The sequence below is a fragment of the Onychomys torridus genome, chromosome 17 (assembly GCF_903995425.1).
Source record: "Onychomys torridus chromosome 17, mOncTor1.1, whole genome shotgun sequence".
NCBI lineage: Eukaryota > Metazoa > Chordata > Mammalia > Rodentia > Cricetidae > Onychomys > Onychomys torridus.
Window position 1 is genome coordinate 27,402,922 of NC_050459.1, and position 26,489 is coordinate 27,429,410.

Consider the following 26,489-nt stretch of genomic DNA (forward strand, 5'->3'; position numbering starts at 1 on the left):
GTTCAGACTATAGAGGGCACTAGTTACAGTAGACAGTATTTAAAGGTATTAGAAAACATTAAAGGGCATAAAATTAATTTATTTTAGTCAAACAAGAGACTTAATAAACCTGAATCTGAATAAAAATTGTAAGTTACATTTTATTTTGATAACTTTTAAGTTATTTGGCAATATGACTTAAAATGGCATTAGTAAAAATTAAAACTTGGTAAATCATTAATCTTATATATGATATTAAAATTATTTTTGCAGTTCCATAGGCCCCCCCATCACTATGCAAAACAGATTGGGAATGCAAAAGAGAAAAGGGTTTCTACTTTTGTTTCTTGGTCAAAAGTTCTATAACTTTATAATCACAAAACTTAGAAACTAAATTAACAGCAACTCAACTCTTCACCATAGCCAAGTCAGACAGTTTCTATAGATACATGGTAACGAGTTGAGTTAGAACAGTCCTTTTTTGATGCTGTTATTCAAGAATATTGCTCAACTATTTAGTATATAAATACGCAAAAGACCACCATAGCCTGGAGAATTCTCAAAGTCACACGCTTCTATAAAATACAGTTTACCATTGTTATCTGTTGGCTCTTCATCAAAGCCACAGGTCTCACATCCTGGTTTCATCAACCACAGACTGGGTATGGTAGTATATGCCTATAGTCCCAGCACTCAGAAGACTTAGGAGGACAAATTCAAGGATAGCCTAGACTACACAGCAAGACCTTGTCTCAAAACAAACAAAAAACATGTACACACATTCTCCTTACTATTTCCCAAACAATACATTGTAATAACTGACATAGCATTTAATGGTGTAGTAGCTACATATTATATGTGATATAATGTGATTTAAAGTACCAGATATGTGTTACATGTATTTGAGTGTTACATTTTATAGAAGACTCTTGGACATCCCCTGGAACTTGACAGTCACCATGTGGATGCTGGGGACCCAACCCGGGTCCTCTGTAAAAGCAACAGGTGCTCTTATCCACTGAGCCATCTCTCTAGCTCCAGCCTCTTAGATTTTTAATTAACTATAAAAAGGATGGAATATAAAAGTAATGAGCTTTAAAGGGTATTTTTAAAATGCTCTTAGAGATTAGCATTCACTTCATCACTGTCCTTCACTAATACCACTGTTTACTATGTACGATGTACCAAGGCTCTCTGTCTGGTATCCAGTGTGCTTCCCACAGTTCTGTAAAAGATAAAAATAGTATTCTTTTCTGTCTCATACATGAAGAAAACCAAGACCTGGAAAGGTTTGGGTCATGTGCTAATGGTCCCAAACCATGAACTGTCAGAGATAAGACTGACTCACTAGTGTGTCTACTGCCAAAGCCTTTGCATCTACCTGTCTCGACTAACTCCATCTGTCAGTCCATGGTTTCAGGACAGCAGCCAATCAGCAACAAACAGGATTGTCAATTTAAAAAAAAAAAAAAATGAAGCACTGCTGCATAACATTGCCCAAACATGTTATCAAAATGTGTCTGAGTCCTAAGAGACAATGTATTTCTAGGCGAAACTCCAGTCTTTAGCTTTCCCTAAAACAATGGATAAAGACTGATACAACCTTAATCTAAGCCTGCATGGTAAACGTTATTCTCCTCACTCCACCTCCTTCATCTCTAACAGACTGGTCAGCTGTCAGGAAGACTTACAGTTTTCTCATAAGATGACTCACAATTGAGTGACTCTGGATATTTTACCACAAAGTCTAACATCTGGCCCTTGGGTCTTAAAACTTATGAACTTAAAGTTAACCTTAGCAGATCCACGTTGACCAAGTTCCAAAACTATCAGTTCATTAACTTAGAATCATGGATGTACAAGCATCACTCTAAGTCTCAAATTTGCCTGTCTAAACATGCTTTCTCTATACCTAGGTCTGTACAGAAAATCAAACTATAGCCAGACTGTATTTGAGAAAGACTCTCACTAGGTAATTCTGTTGCTTTATCACTTTACAAATTCTTGGGGCTGGGGACACAACTCTAGTTGTTTCCAAATGGGAAAGAATTTCAGGTAATAAAAAGTAGGAATTCACTCAGTTTTGTTTTTGTTTTTGTTTTTTTTTTTAAGATGACCATTAATTACTCTAGTCTAACAGACAGAATTTTTAAAAATCAGATGTGCCGTTTTAACGATCTGACTGTATACTTGTGTATTTAAGAGGAAAATGCTCTAATATGCCCCTACTTTACTCCTCTAAAAAATGCATCATTTCTTAAACATCTCCGTGAGGCAAGCAGGGGGCTGAGCTCTGTGGCACAGCTGAGGTTCCTCAGTGGGATGAGAATGAATGATTTTCTGGGGAGTGGTACAGATGTTTCGCCTGCATGTACAGTTATGCACCATATTTGTGCCTGGTCCCCACAGAGCTCAGAAGAGGGTGTCAGAGCTTCTGGAACTGGAGTTAGAGGTGGTTGTGGGTCACCATGTGGGTTCTGGGAACCGAACCTCTGTCTTCTGAAGAACAGCTGGTACTCTGAACTGGAGAGCCGTCTATCAAGCCTGGACCTATTGGAGCTACAAGGCTGCCATGTCAGTGACCGACGCCACTGACTTGTTAGAGAGAGAAACCAGCGGCAGAGACCCAGAGACGTTTAGGAGAAAATGAGGAGTCAGTCAGCTGCTGGGAAGGACTATGAAGAAAGATGGAGTTTTAAACATGCCTAATTTGGACATGACTGGGAAGATTATCATCTGAAAAGAGAGAAGGTATACTTTCTGTTGAGGAAGAAAGAATTTTTTTCCTAAAATAAAAGTCACCAAAGGCAAGTTTCACCACAGCAGAAGGGTCCGTGCTGTTAACGGGGACCTGAGTGAACCACTTGTTTACTTCATCTGCATTGACTCAGGTCATTAGGCTGCAGAGAAGGGCTGCACTCATCACCTGAGTTGACGGGAGGGTTTCGGATAACATCAGCAATAATCTTCTGAACCTCTGGGGTCAGGCCAGCTCGCTCCATATCCAACGGGTAGCCAGCTTTCACCACCTGGGCTAAGTGCATGCCAACGGCCGTGAGAGGCAGCAGTCTATTCTCAGCGATACTGTGCTGCAGGGGAAGAGCAAAGGAGCCAGTGAGTGACAAGCTTCCCACCGCATCTCACAGGGAGAAAGGAGCTGACATCTTCAGGCAGCAAGCGGTCACTGAGAAATAAGCAATGGATAAAATTTTCCTTTTAAATACTTCTTTAAAACTACTACAGATAGACCTCCACAGATTCCACTCTGAATACTGATTAAAACAAAATCACTGAACTGTAGCCAAACATGCAATCCCCTCTCCGTCTGTATTCACTTTAAAAGCTATTTGGTGTCAGCCATCAGCCACTTTATGTAAGTCAGATAACCGTTACAACTGTTTGGAAATATAGGAAGCTGTACTGTAAGGCTCTTGAAAGTGAACACGTGCTTTGGCTACATGTTTCAAAGAAGACAACTCCTTAATGCTCAGTGATGATGTCAGACTCCAGAAGCACTCTTTAGAAGGGTCCTGAGAAGACGGCAGTGTTTTAAATAGGCTCCATTCATAAAATAGTAGCTACAGTTCAACAAGGATACTAGCTCACTCTTACTATACTACTGAATTTATGATAATGAGGACCAACTTTGGAAAATACTTCTATAAAGCTTTTTAAACAGATGTGGCTCCAAATACCTTTACAATAAGTATTAGGTAAAAAGGGTTTTTAACAAAAAGCACTGATACTCAATTATGCTAACAATCATGATATTTCTTTCGATATATTTAGAAAGTCTGAATTCGGACTGTATGTGTGAATGTTGATTCATTCCCAGAGCAGACCATCTAGGGCACTGTTTTCATCCTTCTCAAGTAGGGGTTGAATTGCTTTCATTAAATGTCTACTCTGTTCCATTAAAAAGTATGTACCATGTGTGTATAATATCAGGGTTATTTGATACTAGGCATCAAATTACCTCCAACTAATTGTATTATTGCTCATCACTAATTAGTCCTCAGATGTGTTTAATTTTGTGGTTAACTAGCAAGACCCTCTTAAGACTCCAGGGAGGTACAGATAATCAACAATCATTTTGCAAAATCAAACACTACTGCATAATATCATAAGACATAAATAAAGATATTTCATTCAATGCATCATTAATCATAAAATATAATATATTTTATGTATTATTACTGAGTACTAGAATATACTTTCTTGGTAACCATACTCAGTTACTGTATGTACATGGTCAAATCATACACATAAGGTATATTCAACAAGTACATATTACTGACTGCTTACACAAGAGTCAACTTAAATTCCTAACCAGGTATTTTATTTAAAAAAATATAGCTAATGGAATCACTTGGTCTCTTGGCTAATGGCTTTTCTAATTTTAAGTGAGGAACCTGACTATCTAGATATTTTAAGTGAAGAACTGCACATTCTTCTTTCCATCCGACCATAAGATAAATAAAGTGTGTCCTGATGCATGGTGGGCAGGCCCTGGCCCACATGAGCTGCTCCAAATCAGTTTAATATCAGAGAGGCCACGAACGCAGAGCAGGGGTTCTCATGGTGCCCTATTCTGGCGATATGCTCTCCATCTCATAGAATAAAAACTCACAAGCCATAAAGACTTAAGTTAGAACAATGAAGAAATATTAACTATGACCATTTTTCACAGTTATAAGATTTTGAAAAGAGTGTCCAACATAGCTTTGTAGGGAAAAAATGGAGCAATGTGTGCTAGAAGACACAGAGTGAAAAGCAAATTCTTAGAAAGTTATTTTCAGATCTTTCAATAACTTCCAAAAACAGTATACACATCATACACATGTAACAGCATACTTTCACAGTATCCACACCATACATGTGTAAGAGCATGCTTTCACAGTATACACATCATACACACGCAGGAGTATGCTTTCACAGTATACACATCATACACATGTAAAAGCACGCTTTCACAGTATACACATACACACATAAGAACATGCTTTTACAGTATACACATCATACACACATAAGAGCATGGTTTCACAGTATACACATCATACACATGTAAAAGCATGCTTTCACAGTATACACATACACACATAAGAACATGCTTTTACAATATACACATCATACACACATAAGAGCATTGCTTCACAGTATACACATCATACACATGTAAAAGCACACTTTCACAGTATACACATACACACATAAGAACATGCTTTTACAGTATACACATCATACACACGTAAAAGAACACTTTCACAGTATACACATCATACACATGTAACAGCATACTTTCACAGCTTTGTGCTTTGTTTCTGTTAACTTACTGAATTTACTTTCTCTGGCAGTGCTCTGGATAGAGCCCAGGGGCTCCCACATGGCAAGTAAGTTCTCTACACTGAAAGTGCAGGAGATTAAAAACTACACATATTCTATAATACTTGTATTTCATAGCTAATGGTGTGTCTACATTTGCTATTATTTGGCCACATTTTATTTTTGTGTTTCTTATACTATATACCCTAATAGTTTTAAACTGGTTATAAAATGCTCCTGCTGCACTTTCCCTGAGCTACAGCTGTGTTCTCCCTAACTGTGACACAGTCTCTGTTAAATAATCACACGAGACTTGCTGCTGTTACCTGACAGAGACAGAAGATTAAAGATGGCACCCACTGTATGACACAAAGTAATGAACCCCAAGTCACAGCTTCCATAGTAAAAGCCGAGCAAACACGAGTGTAAACACCTGGAAGGCAGCACTTACCAAGGACATTTTCTTTTCCTGGAATAAAGAATACGTGACAGCCACAGACTGTGGGAGTGAGCACTCTCCATTTTCCATTTCCTGACTTTTCTTCTGTTCCTCTTGTGGTTTTGTACTCAGAAAGAGGTCTGTCTACAGAATTTTAAATGCAGCACAAATAATAATAATAACAACATAATGACAGACGTAATAATACCATCAACATAATGATCAACATATGACTGTGAGGCATTACAGGAAAACATAACACAAAATCTCCATATAACAAAGTTTTCATGGGGAATGCAGAAAGAAGTTGAATTTCTTACATGTCAATTTAAAAGGATAAATAAGCTACAGAGCATGCAACAAACTTTCTCATCTTCTCTGTAGCTCATAAGAAAGAAGCCAAAAGGAGCTGTGTAATGTTCTAATTAATGTCTCTAAATTAATCCCCTAATCCTCTGGAAGTGAACACTGGACAGAATCAACATACAAGTTTACACAGTATATCACAGAATGGGCACATACACATCATAAAGAAACATATCCTCATTATATCTGCATATGTATATAACTACATATGTAGATATGCATGTATTTACATACATATGCATTTATGTTGACATATTAAACAATTAGCTATAAAACACACATCCCAACTAGAACTTTGGCCTTTAAGCATCATGTAAAATCTTAGATAGAGCTGGACCGTGGTGGCGCACACCATTAATCCCAGCACTCGGGAGACAGAGCCAGGAAGATCTCTGTGAGTTTGAGGCCAGACTGGTCTACAGAGCGAGATCCAGGACAGGCACCAAAACTACACAGAAAAACTCTGTCTCGAAAAACAAAAACAAAACAAAACAAAACAACAACAACAAAAAACTTGATAGAGGGCTAGATAGACAACTCAGTAGATAAGAACATGTGTTGCTCTTCTAAAGGACTTGAGTTTTATTTCCAGCACCCACATCAGATGGATCCTACACACACACACACACACACACACACACACACACACACACACACCAAAAGAAAGAACATGTTATTATAACCATTGACTGTAAAATAATCCACATTCATTTTCTAAGTGTCTAAGTAGAAATGCAAATGAAGGAGAAAGTGTTGCTTCTGAGATGGTCAAAAGTGTTCTTCTCTAAGAGCTTCTGTAACCCAAGGTTTTACCTGAACACTGTTCACTTGACAGAAATGTTTGATGACTTCCAACAGAGGGGCCAAGAGGGTAGCTTTGCCTTCAGAGACACCATCAATCTGTTTCACGTTTTCAACAGTAGTTGGCCTGTCATTTACAAAAGAAGAATTATGAAGAAACCACCAAGACAGAATCACTCCCAGAATATAGAATGCTCAGCCTCACACTGTACTCAATAACTGTATACATTTCTACACTCAAAACCAGTGCTTTCTACAGACAGTCATACCACACAATCCCTTTCTTCACTTACAGGTTTGCTATGTAAACAACTAACAAATAAAAGCTCCACTTCACTTCTAACAGCACAAAAACTTAGTGAAAGTATTAACTGATGAAGAGGCCATTGCCAGAAACAAATAAGCTAACACCCAGGGTTCCACTGGGTTTTTCATATTATTCACAGAAATGAAAACCATAAGGTTCTGAATGAGACAGTAAGAAAGGCTAAGAAGCTCAGAAGAAAGTCTCATTCATATTTTTTCCCTGTGAAATGTTTCCTATAACAGCAAACTGGCTCACCAGGCCTTTAACTCAATGCATTTATTGGAGTCTTTGTTTCTTGAACTTCTGATCTGCTTTAAGTCCAAGCTGCTAGTTAGAACATTTACATGCTAAATGTCCTTATTATGCTACAACCTCTGTGCTGTACTTTTAAACCTAAACAATACCCACAGAATCATAGAGCTCAATTGTTTCCATTATGTCCAATATACAAGAATACTTAATGTTTCCTTCCTAAAATCCACCAATGTAATTAATGGTTACTCTTGTACTGTAAGTCTCTTTCCTGCATAGTAAAGAGTCATCTTAGAATCTTTATCTATTTAACAAAACAGTAAATGTGTAAGTTACTATGTGCTATCATTTAGAACATCCTGCATTAACATGGTGCCTATTAAGTGAAATTTAATGACAGAAACAAATTTTTAAAGGAACCAATAGACAAACTTTGGAAATAAGTTCTAACTTATTTAGAACTAGCTGAGCCCCTCATTTTTCATGCTAGCTGATATCAAAGCCACAATGAGGTGAGAAACTGATACTTTTAGTTAGAGTTTAAGTTCTAACGTGTGACACATGTTTATAACTCATCATGCTGAAAAGTGAATAGAGCAGCAGTCATCACAGAAGCGGCTGCCTGAAAGCCCTTGATAAATTCAAGGGAGAGGAACTGGCTGGTTACCACAATGGGACACACCATGCAGGAAACAATAACTAAGTCAGAGCATAAGGCTTTCCTAAGAGGAATTGAGAGAGTCAAGGAATCCAAGGCAGAAACAACATACATGAAAGTGAATGGGACATTGCCTGGAAACATAAGTAATTCAGGTCACAGAAACCATTATAAATTCTGTACTGAAATGAAAAAAAAAAAAAAAGTAGGTTTAAGTCAACAAACTCTAAGTCCAAGATGTCAAGATCATGTAATTAATTTATTATTAGTATATCAGATGTGAGGGAGAGGTCAGCTAAGGGGCTTCTGCAATAGAACAGGTCTAGAAAGGTCTGAAATAACACAATATGAAGGAAGGCGCAGATTGACAGACACAAGTCTTTAAATGAAAAGAGCTGAAAATTATTAAATATGAGGAAGAGAGACTCTGAGGACTTAAAACAAAAAAACAAGGTTTTAAATGTCATTAGGAACAACACAGTATAACTAAAATCTTAGAACTACAGAAAGAAGAGGGGTTCAATGACAACCGGGTACAGAGGGTGAGTGGGTGATGGATTTGGTTTTATAAATAGGATTCGCTCACATGGGGACAGGAAACTAAAGGCATCTAAGGCCAGGGCAGCAGCATGGGAGATGTGACAGTCACATCACAGGCTGAAGTCATGGTCAAACTATTACAATACCTTTTAGAAATCTCTTATACCAGAGAGAATCGGGACATAAACAGTTTACCTCATTTTGGCCATATCCAGTAGAATCTTATTTGTTGCTAGAATGGCCGGAGGCACATCCATTTTATTAGCATGTTTCTGCCTTGCCTCCACCAACTTGACATATAACGCAGTCTAGGAAGAAACAAAAGTGCTGTTTAAAATGCAGTTAGAAAGAAGTCGCCTTTACTCTTGGAACTCCAGGTACCACTCTCTCCCTTAAGATGAAAACGAGTTGATGCCCATCTTAGACTGCTGGCCACCCACTCTTAAGGTGATCAGCACATCACAAAAGTCTTACCCTGGTGTCCAGCTCTTGGGCTGAAATGACAGGTTGTGAGGAACTGCAAGATGTTCCTGGCGACTGCATCCCGACACTAAAATATTTAAAAGAAAATAAATATACTTTTCTTCGTGCCTCATTTGCTTTTTATGTCATACTCCAAATAAGAATCTTTCCAAAACTAACAGTTATTCTTCACAATAGAAGACGATTTGTAGTTCAATTGCAACCGCCTCGACTTTAAACCTTTTGGATGAGAGGATGCACTCTAATGCTACGGTGAAAAGTGCCTCTCAGGTCTTTCCCGGTGGCTTAAGGAGAGCATCTACCAGTCTTCCTTCTCAACCATGTACTGTTTATCCACAGAGAAGAGATTGCTTTCCTAATAAACGGGAGCATGGGCTGCTCTTGAAATCACCGACTCTTGTTAGTAGGCAACAAGAGCAAAGAATTAATAGTTACTCAGATTTTTTTTTTCATACTCAAAGAAGAAAATATATTGACAAAAGATACAATTTTGTTTTGGACTTTTCAAAAGTTGTAGAGAATGTACCAAATTGTCAGGAAGGAAATGGACTGGGAGGCAAACCAGATAGCTCACAAGAAGCATTTCTCACTGATGAGCTAATTACAAATAAGAAAAGCTGCAAAAATGAAATTGTAATTGCACAGGAGATCCATATGGGTGCCAAGAAAGACCAAGTTGCTAATGGCCAGACTTCCCCGATATTGGGAAACTAAGGATATTTGTCACCAATGCCTATGAGATCAAGCTTCTCACAACTTTCTCCAAGTCTGTTTTTCTTATGAATATTTTCTTCTTCCCCTCCATCCCAATCTCCAAGGTTTTCTTCCGTAGAGGATAGGTGAAAGATAACACAAAAACTGACGTCTTCAAGGTTGCTCACCTCTCTTATAGCCTCAGCTACAAACACAAAGCAGCCTAAAGAGGCAACACCCTTAGCTAGGACTTTTTTCTGTGTCGCTCATTAGTGTGTCTCAACTGTCATCTCCAAGCCATGAGTCACGGCTGCCGAAACACCAGAGACGCGGGCTTATCATGCCTTGCTAGGTCCGTGTCTGACAGGTGATAGGACTAGTCTGAAGTGTCAAGGAGAGTCCCAACTTTCTCCATTCTTAGTCAATGTAGTGCTGAACTGCTAAGCTCAAGCATTTAGAGAAAAGAAACAAAGGGATACAAATAGAAAAGAGAAAAACAAATTATTCCTGCTTGCAGATGATATTCTTAAGAGACCCTAATGTAATAGGAAACTCTCCGACCTGATAAACATTTTTTTAGCAACGAGGTGGGTTGCAAAATGAACACACTAAAGTCAGTAGCTTCCCTATACCTCAACTAAAGAACTTGATTAAGAAGTTGGGTGTAGGAGGGTCCCACTCACAGTAGCTTCGAAACCTAGGAATAAACCTACCAAGGAGGTGAAAGCCTTCTGCAGCTTTAAACTTTGAAGGAAAAAGTTGCAGACATTAGCAAATACACACAGATTGGCAGAATACAGTGACAATAACTAAATTACAGAAACAGCTAAGATTCAATCTAATATCTATCGAAATTCAAAATAGGTTCTTCATAGAAAGAGAAACAACAATCCTAAAATTCAAAGAGAAGCACAAACAACTCCCAATAGCAAAAGCAATCCTAAGCAGAAGGCAAATTGGAGACATTGCAATAACTTACCCCAAAGAATACTACCCAGACACAGTAAAAATAAAGTAAAATAAAACAGGGCATTGACACAAAAACAGACACACAAATCAAAGAAATACAGCGGCAGAATTAAACCCACAGCTATGGCTACTTCATTTTTAATAAAGGCTTCAAAAATATACAGTGGAGAAAAAACAGCTAAGGATGCTAGGAAAACCAGATATAGATAGATATAGATAAATATATAGATAAAGATTTAGATATAGAAAGAATGAAAATGGATCTGTAAGTCTGACCCTGTACAAACTTTTAAAATATCTAAAGTTCTGAAATTGCTACAGAGAAACACCTTGAGGTACAGCCATAGGCAAAGATTCCACAGAGCAGGACACAATCACATGAGGTTGAATGAAATTAAAAGGCTTCAATAAAGCAAAGGAAGCAATCGTCAATGTGTAGAGAAGCCTGCAAAGTGTGTGTGGGGGATTCTTAGCCAATTACTATATTTAACAGCGACTTAATATCTAAAATACATAAAGACTTCTCAATATACCCCAAATCTAAAAGCATTCAATAAGTAAGCCAATGAACTGAACTGATACTTCTCAAATGGTTAAAATACAAATGGCAAATAAATATTTAGAAAGAAATGTTCAACACCCTCAGCCATGAGGGAAAAAAACAAACTGTTTTGCTCTCTCCTCTCACTCTAGCAGAATGGGCATCATCAGGGAAACAACAACAAATACAGACAAAGATGTGGGAATAAAGGAAGTCTTCTTCACTTATGAGATGTAAACTAATGCAACCACTATGGAAATCACTATGAATTTCTCAAACATTAGAACTACCTTATGATGGCAGCTTTGGGATATAGATCCAAAGAACTCTAAGTCAATACACCACAAAGACACCTATCCATCCTTCCTATTAGCTTTACTATCCACAATAGCCAAGATATGGAACCAAACTAGATGCCTATCAACACTGAGTGGATAAAGAAAATGAGATACATGTATACAATGCAGTTTTATTCAGCTGTAAAGAATGCAATTATGACATTCACAGGACAATGGATTAAAACTAGAGATGATTATGGAAGCAAAATAAGCTAGACTTATTGTAATAAATGTGGTATCACATTTCCTCTCATATGCAGATTGAGATGTGTGTGTGTGTGTGTATGTATGTGTGTGTGTTGTGTGTGTGTGTGTGTGTGTGTGTGTGTGTGTGTAGCAAAAGTAAAGGCACTATGAGAATCGGGGTAATACACATAGCAAAGTGGATGTCTTCTGAGGAATGATACCCAAAGTTGTCCTCTGGCTTCCACATACGCAGGTACACATGTGAATTTTCCTCCCACAGGAACATGGAAACACACACACACTTGCAGATATATTAGCATCCTGCTGACTCTTGTATACTAAGTCTGTATTCTATAACAAATTTCTGGACTAGTCCAGAGGTAGCCAGAACTTATTATATCCCTAAGCTCTTGGTTTTCAACCTTAGCCCCTAAATAACAATCCCTTCAAACTGTGCTTCTTAGCTGCCCACTGAAAAGAACAACAACATTCTCATCCAGCACTAAAAAACACCTTCAAGAACTCCTTTTCCTTAACCCATTATCTTTTCAATCAAAGAGTTCTGACAGCTCTATTTCCTGTCTTACAAGACTGCTGCTCCTTTCCCTGTGCCCACTGCACATTCCTCTTCTTGTAAAAACACTGTTAACATCCCTGTTTTTGCTTTTACTACAATTCTGGGTTCTCTACAATCCATTCTTCACAGGAATGATCAAAAAGAGAGTAATCACCCCAGGGGCCACTATAAAAATCCACTTATTTTACTTAGACTTCAAGGCAAAGAATAAAGATCAAAAGAAGAATATTTTATAACATGTATAAAATGCACAAAATTTAAGTTCCAATGTTTATAATTCATGTTTTCTAAGAATACAGGCACATTTAATTGCCTTATAAATTATCAATGGCTGCTTCGACTACATCTGCAAGGCAGAGCAGTTGCAACAGAAGTTTTGACCCTCAAAGCCTAAAACACTTCCTGCCTGACCCTTTACAGAACAGTCTGCCAGCCCATGCTCCAAGTCCGAACTTTGATCATGTCACTGTTAGCTTACTGAAGACACGTCTTAGCTCCCAGCTGCCTTCAGATTGACCTGAGTGCTTAGAAGGAACAGGATATTCTGGCCTGCACTTATTCCTTCAGGCTTTAGTTTATCATTCCTTGCTTACTAAGTAATCTCTAGGCCACTGCTGAGTTGTGCAGTAATATCACAAATTTTTTTATGTTTATTTACTAATAATATGTATTAATGTTTTGCCTGCATGTATGTATGTGCACATGTGTGTCTAGTGCCCAGAGAAGTTAGAAGACGGCATCAGATTCCCTGGAACTGGAGTTATAAATACTTGCCAGCTACCATATGGGTTCTGAAAACTGAACCCTGGTCTTCTGCAAGAATAGTAAGTGCTCTAAACCACCAGTCCATCTCTCAAGTCCCATGGATTGTAGCTTTATAGTTTTGCGTACCTTTCCCTGTATATCCCACTGGATTATTAACATTGGGGGAGTGTGGTAACAATGTCTGTAATATTCCCTTTCAATCCTGGGACCTAAAATGCTGCTTGTATTACAAAGCAGCCATGTGAAAATACAGTTAACATTTAAATGTAGAAATGCTTCATGATACTGGATGGACATTGTCATATATATTCCTTAAACGTTCTATTTAAATAAAACATTAGTAATTGCATATCACACCGCCAAACAAAAAAGAAATTGTTTAAGATAAGGAAATTAATACTGTGACAGATGTTTTATCAGATCCAAAGTAGTGAATCTAAATGAGCAAAGCATTGAAAGTATATGGGTCCTATGGCATATTTATTTTAACCTCTTATGAATATAGGCACAGTCCATTTAATCTTTGTATACAATATAAGCCACGACACTTCTATTATCCGGTTCTCAGACAGGATATTAGATTCTATACAGGTTCCACACTTCTATTGTGTCAGCAAGTCACACAGTAAGATTAAAAGTGTGACCAGCTGGCTTTGTGGCTCAGTGGCAGAGTGCTTATCTAGCATAAGCAGGCCCTGGGCCCTTCCACAGACAAGAAGACAACAGACTACAACCACAATGGGTATTTTAGCTTTATTCTCTAACAATTTTTACATCTCCAGTCTCATTACCATAATACCTTTATTTGAATGGATTGGGAATACGTATTCCCAAACACATAACAACAGTGTTTAAATGCTCAAGGTGGACAAATACAGATGTGAGCCAGCAATGTCATTAGCTATATATTCATAAACAGGTTAATGGCCTGACCCTTGATATATTTGACTCTGGAATGAGAACAACAGTGGCCAACTCAGAAATGGCATATCAAGTGCTTAGCATTTTAACACAAAGCACTGTGAATGGAGGTGCCCAAGAACCACGGTCTAGCGCCCCAACTTCCCACGTGTCTCTTTTAGTCATTCCACAGCCACAGAGACTGTGTTCTGATCTCACCTGCGGTTGCAATCTAATAGTCCTTTTTCTCTAGGGAAGGAAGGAAAACAGTACTATCAATAATATAAGGAAATATAAAAAATTAAAATTGGAACTCTGTACCTTTTTTTAGGAATGTTACTCCCAGAAGATTTCTCAGATGCTTTGAATGGATACATTCTCTCCAAATTAGACTATGTTTCCACAAATAAAGTCCATTTAAAAAAAAAAAGAAATTACAAAAACATTTAAATACAAAGAGAATAAGATTTTAAAAAACTCACAATAACAATTATTCCCCTAAGTAACCAAGTCTTCAAATAAATAAGCCATTGAACCACCACAGTCTAAAAGATGAATGATCTAAAGAATGTCCTAAGACACAAAAGCTCAAGTTGTAGGGGTGATTCCAGTCCATGTCAATACTCTAACAAGCAGGAGTAGTATACTAGGAGATTAAATTCACTGTTTGCCTATCACCATGATCTAGTTAGCTAAAGACAGCCTATGCATGAAGAATCTGTAGTAGTTACTAAGAGACTAATAAAACAAGAAAATGTATATATGTCCCTTTGCAGATGGGATAGGGGTGTGTGTGTGTGTGTGTGTGTGTGTGTGTGTGTGTGTGTTGCATGCATATATATATATGTATGTATATATGTGTATGTATGTACATTTGCAGATGGAATGAGTGTGTGTGTATATATACATACATATGTATATATGTTCATTTGTAGATGGGATGGGTGTCTATGTGGCTTTAATGAGAATACTTAGGAATCATACTTATTTATTACCTATAAGTATCATAATATATTAAAAGCCTCAAGACAAATTATTTATAAAATAAGCTTTAAAAGAAAAATAAATTACTTTGTGAAATACTTCTACTTCTTTATTAGCTCAAGAAATGATATATCATATTTTTATTCTATTCACAAAATTTCTCTTTGTAGTTTATGATTTTTATATCTGCTATTCTTCTAACTAGCAGAAATGCAAACATAAGATTTTTAAACCCAGAGTTGCATCCATAACACATGAAATAAGAACCATCCCGTGAAAACAAACCTGCTCAGTAGTTAATCCAATTGACTTTTCATCAGAAGAATGTTGCTTCATTTCTGAAGATAGGGAATTAGAACTGAAACACAGCAAAATTAAAGTATCTCCTGAGTTAAAATGTAATCATCCAATTCATGTGTCATCACACTACTCCAGACAAGTAGTGATTATATTACCCTTTAAGAATCTATATTTTTAAAACACTGATTTCCCTGAAAAAAAAGTTTCAAAGAAAAAAAAAAAAACCTGATCCCTGATCAATAACATCTGCACTGATACTAAAAAGCAGGCAGCAAACATATTACCTTCCTACATCTACACTAGGGAGGTATGATTCACCCATTCTGTATCGTCACCCCATGGTGCCTTAAGCAATAGGCAAGAAAACTTGCTGGCTCTTCTTTTTATTTTATATGGCCACAGGGTGACTGGAATTTGTAGTTTCAATATAGTAGCAGAATGTATAAAGCACAGAAATGTAATTTCAAATCCTTCATCTTTGCACCACATGGTTGTACGGCACGAGCTGTGGAAGGTGAAAAGCAGGACTTCCTCCAGCCTGTTTTCTTCTGGAAGGAACCGTTCTTTAGCCTTATCTCAGAAAGCAGCTCTGTACGGATTGCCGTCGGATACTTGACATCAACCAGGAGCGTTCTCTATCTATCCCACGCTTCCCCGTGCCTCCCTTCCACCACTCACACACACCCCAGTGGGACGACTGATTTTACCTGTACAGTGTCTGTAAATGGACAGGATTTGAATCACTTAAGCAAAACCTAAAGATTTCAAGTTAATGGGGGGAGGGAGTAAAAAAAAAGAAAAAAAGAACCTTGGCAGTAGAACCTTCCTGGGACACATGTCTTCATTAGCTTGAAGGATAAGGCTCGGAGGAGACTGTGTACTGGCTTCGCCAAGCCATTTTCTACCCTAACAAAAGCAAGAAGAATCTTAATGCACAGAGGGACAGATTGGGACAAACAGGAAGATCTTGGTACTATTTACCTTTTTTGTGAGGCAGCAAGTCCTTACAAATTTGTTTTGTTTGGGAACTTCTATCAAGAATCCTTCAGCTATGAGGTGGTGAGAAAGAGCCTTCCACCAGCTCTCTGCTCGGTCTTTGCCAGTGCCAAAAAGCTTGTGACCGCGGTATTTATCAGCAAGACGCTGAGAATTCTGAAATTGGAAATGAAGTGTCTAAAAATGCTTATTCAAATAAACAGGCCAAATAAAACAAACATCGACCCAGCAATTCTTCAGGTTTAAACACAAATTTCAGCTTTTAAACTTCTCGGACTTTTAAGTTCATCCTTTTCATTCTGAATATTCAATTGACAAATATGTAATGAAAACAGAATTCTGTCTTAAATACAGAAAAATCCTCACATAATTCAGAACCATCTCCCAGTGGATAGGTTTGGATACGTGTCTGGAATATTCCATCTTTGCTATTAAAATTTTGAGTAACAGTTTCTAAAAAATGATCACAATTTTAGAACAGGAGTGATAAAAGAAAATATGATCTGAAGTTGGGCAAAAAGTCATGGATTTCACTGCATGGTTATTTCTCACTGTGCTTTTGCTCACAGCACATTACTCAGTCGACTTAACTGCTGATCACCAGAGACACCTGCACAAACTGCCTGCTAACTAGTTGATGATGGAGTAGTAATACTGAGTGACGGCAGAATTCTTATGAGAGACTCTTCAATCATTAAGTTCTAGAAATATGATAAGTTGTCATAGGCATGTTTCTTGTCCTGTACCAGAGAACATTCTGCCCACCTCTACTCTCTACAAAGCACTCTTTTCTCCCTCATCCTCTTCATTTCATTTATTCCATACACTTAACTACTTTGAATGTGCATGATAGTATATATATCGTATGACATCATATAAAATTACTTGTGCATGAAGTCTTTGAGATGATTATCATAGATTAAAATTCATCTATAACTATAACCTCCATCTACCGTGCCCTCTATCACACGAACTGGAAAGTCACATACACATTTCTGGTTTCATCTAGAATTCTGAACATGATTTAGTTCTGTTAATCAGATGTTATCATTTGCATGACAAGTACAAGCAGGATGTGAGACAAAGCCCACTCCCCTACAATATGTGCAAGCGTGCATGATTACAGAGGGTCATGCATAATTGTGACCCAGGCCCTGTTGCGATTAAAATCATCGCTCACAGGCTCATACGTTTGAAAAACTGGTCCTCAGCTGGAGGCACTCCTTTGAGAGGCTGTGGAATCTTTGGAGATGGAGGCATGACTGGTGAAATGGATCACTGGTGGCAGATCTGAGAGTTACAGCCTGGCGAAGCTTCCAGCCTGAGTTCTGCTTTCTACATGCTACCGCGATATGGCCAGCTGCGAGTTCCCAAGTTATGGACAAATCCACATTGAGCGACGCCTCCCCTGCCATGAAGGACTGTGTCCCCTCAACCAGGATCACAACCAGTTCCTCCCTTAAGTTACTTCTACCAGGCATCTGGTCATCACAATGAGAGAAGTAAGTAACATAGGTGGAAGTGGTACTCTCGCCTTACTAGCAATCCACGTGGATGCTAAAGCTCATTGTGGGTCAATTTGAATACAATTCCTGGTCAGCCACATGCCAGCTGAATGTGTTCTAAGCACTAATACATAACACCATAGAGAATATGACTATTAAAGTGTGCTGTAATTATCTCCAACAAAAGAATTCATTTCAGTTGTGCATGCCAAATAAATAGTGAAACTAAGGAAAAGATGTTAATTTCTTTGACTATAGCGACCATTTTAATATCTATGTAGTTCACAACATTCTTCATTAGTGTGCAATCAGTTTTCCCTGATTAGTCAAGAAGAGCCGCTAGAGCTTAACTTTGTAGTAGGAGATTCTATTGTTTACAATTAACACCAAGAGTATTAAGTTGCCGAACTAGAATTACTAGTTCTGGACACTAAAGATTATTATTCTAGCCTTTTTTCCTTCCTAATCAGAAAAAAAAAAATTGAATGTGCACATTCACTGAGATGAAGTAGTAAGACTTTTCCTAATTAGCAGAAAGTACCTCTTCCCTTTATGATCAACAATCATTGTGACTACTGTGTGCTATGTAAATAAATTTATATAACCATGTTTCCATGGTAACCACCAGGCAGAGAATGAAACCTCTTTATTCCTTGATATGTTATATCTTTGTTTTAAAAGAAATATTTCAACTCAAACTAAACTGAGCAACCTGCTTTAAAACACCATAATAAAGATTTTTTTAAAAATATTTCTTTTTTTATTTGTATGAATGTTTGCCTGTATGTATGTGTGTATGTACACCACGTGCCTATGGAAGCCAGAAGAAGGCATCAGATTCCTCTCAATCTGGGGTTACAGAAGACTGTGAGCTGCCACGGCCATGTGGGTGCTAGCTACCCCAAACCAGGTCCTAAATCAGAGCAGTGGATGCTCTTAACCACCAAGCCACCTCCCCACCCTACAATAAAGATTTGGATAAATATTTAATGATATCTGACTGTGAGCAAGACATCCACATTAACTGCATAAATGTTCTAGTTACCTTTCCAAGTTTTCCATTGGTTACTTAGGATGAGAAGGTCATCAGAGAGAAAACATAGTATCTATTTTGCAACTTTTAGCTCTGAGAGCCGATACACACACACACACGTGCGCGCACACACACACACACATGCACACACACACACACATACACACACACACACACACACACACACACACGTATGTATGTATGTATGTATGTATATATGTATGTATGTATGTATGTATGTATGTATGTATATTCATTTCCAGGGCATGTAATCGTGAAAAGGGAAATTTTCATACTGTTCTTTAAAAGTCAACTTGATAGGTGACCCAAAATACGGCGTGAGAGTCTCAGCATGTGCTCATGACAGCCAGACAGGATAGAGGTGGAGAAGGGAGAGGAAGGGAGGGGAGGGGAGGGGACGGGAAGGGAAGGACTGGGAGGAGAGGAAGGAGGGGAAACCATGGTCTGATTGTAAAAAATAAATAAATAAAATTTTAAAAGAGATTTAAAAAAAAAGTCAACTTGAAAACCATAAGGTTCAACACGTGGACCTATTATAGTGCAGAAACCATGAACTGATGGTAAATCAAGAGTAAAGGGAGCTGATGACCCGGGCACCCACCCAAGGGTGGGCTACTACAGAAGCAAAACCTTTGCACTAGTGTCTGGCACAACAGAAAATTAACTTCCTCAAAACTCCAGTTGCTTTCTGTAGTCATTTTTTTGTCTTGCTGGGAATAACATCATCTTTCATTCTTCTTCCCTCTTTTCATGTCCAAACCTCTACATCAACTATAACCCCCAAATCTACTGAATCCCCCACAAAAATCCAGTGACCCCTTCACAAACTTCCCTGGTTTCCCTGGGCATGCGCTCTTCCAAAGCTCAGTAACAGTTCTCAACCATCCATGTGTCCCATGTCTCTCTCTGTACTAGGTTATACTTATTTCCTCCCAAGCAACCTGGTCTACACTGGGTGTTAACCCTCATCTAGTTCAGCAACTAGCCTCTACATAACAAATGTGGTGCCCTACGCAAAAATAGATGTTCAATAACTCAAGAAGGTTTTAAGTTTCTAACTAACTCCTCCTCCCCCGCCACCCCTGCCTCTTTCCAGTTCCTACAGCCCAAAGATATTCATGGCCAAAATTTCAGTGGTTTAGTAGGCAATTCTAGGTGAACCAAGGGCCTTGTGCAGTTAACCAAATTTTCAGTACTGAACAGTCAACCCAAGCCATAGTAATATATTTCAATCAGATGAATATTAAAATGCATAGCCCTCTCCTGTTATATATTTGTAAAATTTTGGAGAGTGACTAAAACTACCAACAATTACAGTTGATTGTGGTAGTACATGCCTGCAATCTTAGTACTCAGGTGGCTTAAACAGGAGAATCACAAGTTGAGGGCCAATCTGAGCATAATCTTGTCTCTAAAACACATACATACAGGCATACTTATACACACACACACACACACACACACACACACACACACATACATACATACACGCATACATGCATACATGCATAAATCTACCAACAGTCCTAATCTCTGGGCTCAGAGATTTGTGGATAAATCTTGTGGATAAAGTGCTTGATGTCTAAATATGAGGACCCGAGTTTGGATCCCTAGCGCCTGGATAGAGAGTAGATATGGCAAATCAATTCCAAATAAATCAAACGTTTCAATGTTAGACCTGAAACTTCTAGAAGAAAGAATATAGAGTACACTTTAGTATACAAGCTCTGGAAAGGACCTTCTGAAAAGGATCCCAATTATCTAGAAAATATGATCACTAATCAACAAGTAAGATTTCATAAAATTAAAAGGCTCCACTATGAAGGAAACTGTTACTCAACTGAAGAAGCAGCCTGTAGAACGGAAATGCCAGCTACACATCTGATGGAGGGTTAGTATATAGAATATACAAAGAGTTCAAAAAATTAAACACCAAGAAAACAAACAAAAAGTGGGCTATGGAACAAAACAGAAGAAGAAGAAGAAGAAGAAGAAGAAGAAGGAGGAGGAGGAGGAGGAGGAGGAGGAGGAGGAGGAGGAAGAGGAGGAGGAATACAAATGGCTAGGAAATGTTTACAAAAGTGCTTACCATCCTTAACCGTCAGAAATTCAACTTCTTTGGGGATAACATTAAAAAAAAAAAAGACAAGAAGTGCGGATGATGATTGGAGAACCATTATGCACTATTTGTGGAAGTGAAAACTAGTGCAGGCCCTTGGAAATCAGTAAGAAGAGCCCTCAAAAAGCTAAGATTATATCAATCATATGACTCAGTTAAATCATCCCTGGACATACACCCAAAGGACTCTATTTTTTACTACAGAGACACATGTTCATCCATGTTCACAGCTGCTTTATCACAACTGCTAGGACAAGAAAACAGCCTAAATATTCATTAAATGATGAAGTAGATGATGAAAATGTGGTACCTAAACACAACAGACTTTCATTTGGCTATAAAGAAAATTGCAATCATAAAATTCACAGGTAAGTGGACTGAGCTAGGAAACATTATATTGAGTTAGGGAACCCAGACCCAGAAAGACAAATATTGCATGTTCTCACGTACATGTGGATCCTACTATTAAATATTTAGAATAGTATATTTCATTTGGAAAATCTGCAGAATCCAAGAATCTAGAAAGGATCACTCGCAGGGGTAGGAGAAGGGAGGAAAGTCTTAGGGGAGGATAATAGAACAGATGTGACATAAAGGGGAAAAATGGTTTAAGAGTAGTGTGGGATGAGCAAGCAGGATGGAGAAGTAGGTAGGGAGAGAGAGAACACTAAAGGCTATTTTAAAAGTCCCTATGGGAACTTACAATTTTATAAACTTCCTAAACACACACACACACACACACACACACACACACACACACACACACACACACTCACTCACTCACATAACAGAGATTAATTGGAGTTATCCTACACAGGGGATAATGCTATTCAAGGAAGGTCACCAAACAAAAAGCCCAGTGTCAGGTGTGAGATACCTCCTCTCAAATTGGTTGCTCAGCTGAGCTGGAGAGATGGCTTAGCAGCTAAGGGCACTGGCTGCTCTTTCCAGAGGACCCAGATTCAATTCCTAGCACACACATGGAAGCTCACAACTGTCTGTAACTCTAATTCCAAGGAATCAAAACACCCACATACAGACATACAGGCAGACAAAACACCAATGCACATAAATAAAAAGATCTTTTAGCTGGATGGTGGTGGCATATGGCTTTAATCCCAGAACTCGGAAGGCAGAGGCAGGCAGATCTCTATGAGTTCAAGGCCAGCCTGGTCTACAGAATGAGTTCCAGGTCAGGGTCCAAAGCTACACAAAGAAACCTTGTCTCCAAATAAAACACCGAACAAACAAAACAAAAAATGTTCAGTTTATCCTATACACCACCCCCTCAAAAAAAAAAAAATACAGGCTAGGGCCACTGTTCTTGGCTTCCCACCAAAACTTGGGTGTAAGGCTACATTGCTGAAGACACCACATGTTTTGGCTACAGGACATGGCGAAATCAAGCTGGTACTGACCAGGAAGTTTTCTTTTTACTGGCTAGCTTTCACAGTACCAGAAGGTGTTATTCAGGCTGCTAGGCAAGAAAAAGTCACCAAGTCTTACCCAGTTGTTAACCCTGTGCTCTAAAATAACAACTGGCATGGCCAGATATGCCCATAGGTACAATAGTGGCATGAATATTAAAGGGTCAACCAAGTACTTCCCGACAGGATTTAAGTACCCTCCCTACGACTCCCATGCCCACTCCACAGGAGGAAATACATACAGGATACTATAAATCTGGCCAGAACCTGTGGTTGGGGAGCTCACAGGCCCCCAAGATGAACCTATTACTATCATTTTGCTAGACAGACATAGTACAAAACTCAACTCTAAATTCTTATCCCTGTACCCATAGATTAGTACTTCTCTCAAGCTTCATCAGAGAAGGTCCTTTGTGCAGTGGATGGTGGGTAAAGCAAAAACTCACAACTGATCAAAGTACAAAGAGTACATGTCTGTAGAAGGTTTATCCACAAAAGAGACATCTATGTGACACTTCTTTTCCACGAGGCTCTGGGTTCATCCCGAAAGTGGGTTACAAAGATTGTTAGAGCCAGAGGTCATATAGAACTGGAACAAACAGTGTCTTCTGGACACTACACACCACTGCACCCATTAAGTCACAGCGTCTGTGGCTGCCTGCACACAATCAAGCTAGTATCATTTTCAGCAAGGGGTGAAGAGGTTCATGAGCCCCTACTGAGCAACTATTGAAAGCTGATGGCTTTGGAAGGAGACAGTCATTCTTCTTTAAGGATGTGGCCCCTGGAACATTGAACACATTCCAGTAAATGGCCCCATACCCATGACCGGGGTGGGGGAAGGGCATAAAGTTGGGCTGGGGTGGAGACATGGAGGGAAGGATCTGGGAAGAGTTGGGAGAATAGCGGCGGGGAGTGACTATGACCAAAATACATTGCACACATGTATAAAATTGTTGAAAAGCTAATGAAATTATTATTTAATAAAACAAGCTGGGTGTGGTAGCATATGTCCGTAACTGTAGCACTGGGTGGCAGGAGCTAGAGGCGGGACGATGACAAGGACTCCAGGCAAGTCAGTCTATCCAAAACACTGAGCTCCGGGTTCAGTGACAGACTGTCTCAAAAGAAAAATACTGAGGTAGAAGTCACAGAGGAAGACACTCAATCTCCACCTCTGGTGTTCACATGTGCACACATAGGTGAGAGCATCCACATACATGCACACACATACACATCCCAAAATATTGTTTAAGTGTCTAATTCTGAGGCCATGATAAGAATTAGCACTTTGATAATCTTGGTATGTAAATGATCATGTTTTTCTTTAAATGATAGCCATTGGCTGTTATAACATGTTTGAGCAATGTCGAAGATTTTTACATAGAGAACTGTTTAGTCAGTTAAAACACAGTTTTCTAGGCAATATTGGTTGCTTCCTAATTAGACACATTAAAACAAAAATTTAAACTCCACTCTTCAGATTTATGGATAAACTTTATATTTCATATGTATGGATAAATATTATATTCATAATATTTAGAAAAAAACATGGATGATAGAATCAAGCTACAGAAACCATATTTATGTTCATAAACATCATCTCTTCAAAGTAACTCCAAAAATGGCTAGATATCATCTTACATATTAAAATTACCTACAAAGGTATTAACTTGTCCTAAATTGGAGAAAGTTGCTTAGTTCTCAAGAGAATTACAGTTATAATTTTTCAGCAATATCCCAATAGATATCAAGATGACTGAAAGCAGAGGCAGGTGACTCGCCTTCTTTTCACTATTGTTAGCATCTACAGAACTCCATTAAGTGATACTTTTTAAAAGCCTTACACTTTGAGCTAGCAAGGGTAGTATAAAGTTTCACTAAGGGTGAGCTGCTTAATTTGAGGACTCCCAGAAGACACTGTCTGTAGAAGAGGTCTGACTTGGTTTTCAAATAATAAGTGAAACCCGATCCCTCTTGTGACCACTTGAAGTTTGTCTAGAAACAAACTTATTTATTGATATTGGATATAGCTGGATTACACCAAATTAAAACAAGGATACTTTTTCATAAATTACTCACATTGCATACACAGGTTTTGAAGGGGACAAAAACAGAAAATAAATGTATAGGTTTCAATTATATTTGAGCTGTTCTGCAGAGCTGATAAAAATAAAAATTCCTTAGATAACACTTCTTCTATTGTTAAAATTATAAGCAAATTTGCCATTTAAAACCATTTATCTTGAAAGCATTGACACTTGAAAAGGTAATACAAGTTTTCAATGTGTTTCATTAAACATATTTCATAACTCATTCCATAGATTACTTTCTAAGTGAAAGTAAAAACATTTACATGAAGCATTTGAATATTTAACAAGCAAATGTTTACCTTAATGATTTTAAAATTCTATACACAAAATGAACATTTAACTTCTACTATAAAGTATATTTTTTAATCAGGAGATATCTCTGCAAAGTATCATGCCTTCTACTCTTGGTTTATTTAAATGATATTACTATATAATTCTTAAACTTCCAGACTTCTAATTCAGAAGTAAAATTACCATATACAGAAGTACCACAGAAAACCAGCTCTGTAAGTGTGAGGATTGGATAAACAGAAATACCACAGAAAACCAGCTCTGTAAGTGTGAGGACTGGGTCTTAAGTGTATTTGTGCCTGACATTTGCCAGCATAACAAGAGCACATGAATCACTCAAAACTGAAAGCAGTTCAATTAAACTTGGCTATTCACTTGTAAAGAACCAAAATAAACAAAACCCTTTCTTAGAATGTTACATACTTCCGACTTGAAATACAACCAGAGGCAAGAATATGCTGTCATACACTGTTAATGAACACAGCACACTTACAAAATAATTCCTGAAACTAAAATTTTGTGCAAAGAATATAATCGTACCTGGGTAGCAGAAGATACAATTTTGTCCTACCCGTCCCTTGACACAATGAAAGTTAACTTTCTTTAATTATCTTAAGCAACACCAGTCTAGGGATTAATGCAATTGCAGTGTGGTAAGCTAATACAGTATTTCCAGTCTGCAGTGCACACCTGAACACCAGCTCACAACAACAACAGCGGCTGACATGATACAAGATCTGTCCAAAGCAATGAGTGCAACGTTAAGCCGGAACTCAAGACGGCTGTGAATTACAGTAAGCCATGGAAAGGCAGAGCTATAGTCACGCAGTGAAGAGCACATCAGAAACTGTCACAAAAGCCATCACAGACACACTTACGGATCCTCGGAGGAATAAGATAGGAATGCCAATTCCAAACTTCTCCTGTAGGATGTCCACAGCAGAGAGCAGCTGGAATGCTTGGGGACCAAAGTCTTGGAATGTGTCATCTGAGTCATTAGTGGAATAGCAATGACTCAATCTGAAGAAGAGTAATAATACACTAAGAAAACAGACAGAGCGTGTTCCTTTAGAAATAAAAAGATGTAACGATGAACCATATTAAAAATACCTCCCATGTCCAGTGCTTCTGAAACTACAAATAAAGCTTATTACAACCGAAAGCACGTGCATTATCTAAAACATGAGATATAAATCACAATACAGCAACCTAAACAGAGGTTTCTGGTACCCAGAAGCCAAGTTTCATGGAGGTACTCAGAAGACAGACAGGCTCAAGGAAAGCAGAATTGCAGGATCCCAGCTAGGGCAGTTCCACTTGATCAATTATATAAATATTGGACACTAGTGTTATGTTACACCAGAAAAGGGGGTTAAATGAAAAAGTTTTTAACTTAAAAAATGCCTATGCAGTTCCATGCTAGTTTGAAACCTACTAATTTTAAAACACAACACGGGAGCTCATAAACTTGTCATGCTGGTACATTTAGCAGTTAAATTCCATAGTCATCCTCCAGGTTGATGCAAAATTATCATTAATGCAAACAAGAACTGTTTAGCTTGAGAACAAAAGAAATCCTTAGAGACTACCAACTATTACAT

The 26,489-nt window shown here is 38.2% G+C and overlaps 1 protein-coding gene across 3 annotated transcripts in view; it reads right to left on the minus strand.

Annotated features, from left to right (window-relative positions):
• Wrn (WRN RecQ like helicase) overlaps nt 1–26,489 on the minus strand; it is a 117,623-nt gene that overhangs the window by 9,395 nt on the left and 81,739 nt on the right. For all 3 annotated transcript variants that reach the window (XM_036166499.1, XM_036166497.1, XM_036166498.1), the window contains exons 24-33: nt 25,767–25,908; nt 16,385–16,555; nt 16,212–16,309; nt 15,389–15,461; nt 14,441–14,511; nt 9,142–9,217; nt 8,863–8,975; nt 6,923–7,037; nt 5,756–5,887; nt 2,906–3,068 (exon numbers count right to left, since the gene is read on the minus strand). In XM_036166499.1, coding sequence (XP_036022392.1) covers nt 2,906–3,068; nt 5,756–5,887; nt 6,923–7,037; nt 8,863–8,975; nt 9,142–9,217; nt 14,441–14,511; nt 15,389–15,461; nt 16,212–16,309; nt 16,385–16,555; nt 25,767–25,908 — 1,154 coding nt within the window. The remainder of the gene's footprint in view (nt 1–2,905; nt 3,069–5,755; nt 5,888–6,922; nt 7,038–8,862; nt 8,976–9,141; nt 9,218–14,440; nt 14,512–15,388; nt 15,462–16,211; nt 16,310–16,384; nt 16,556–25,766; nt 25,909–26,489) is intronic.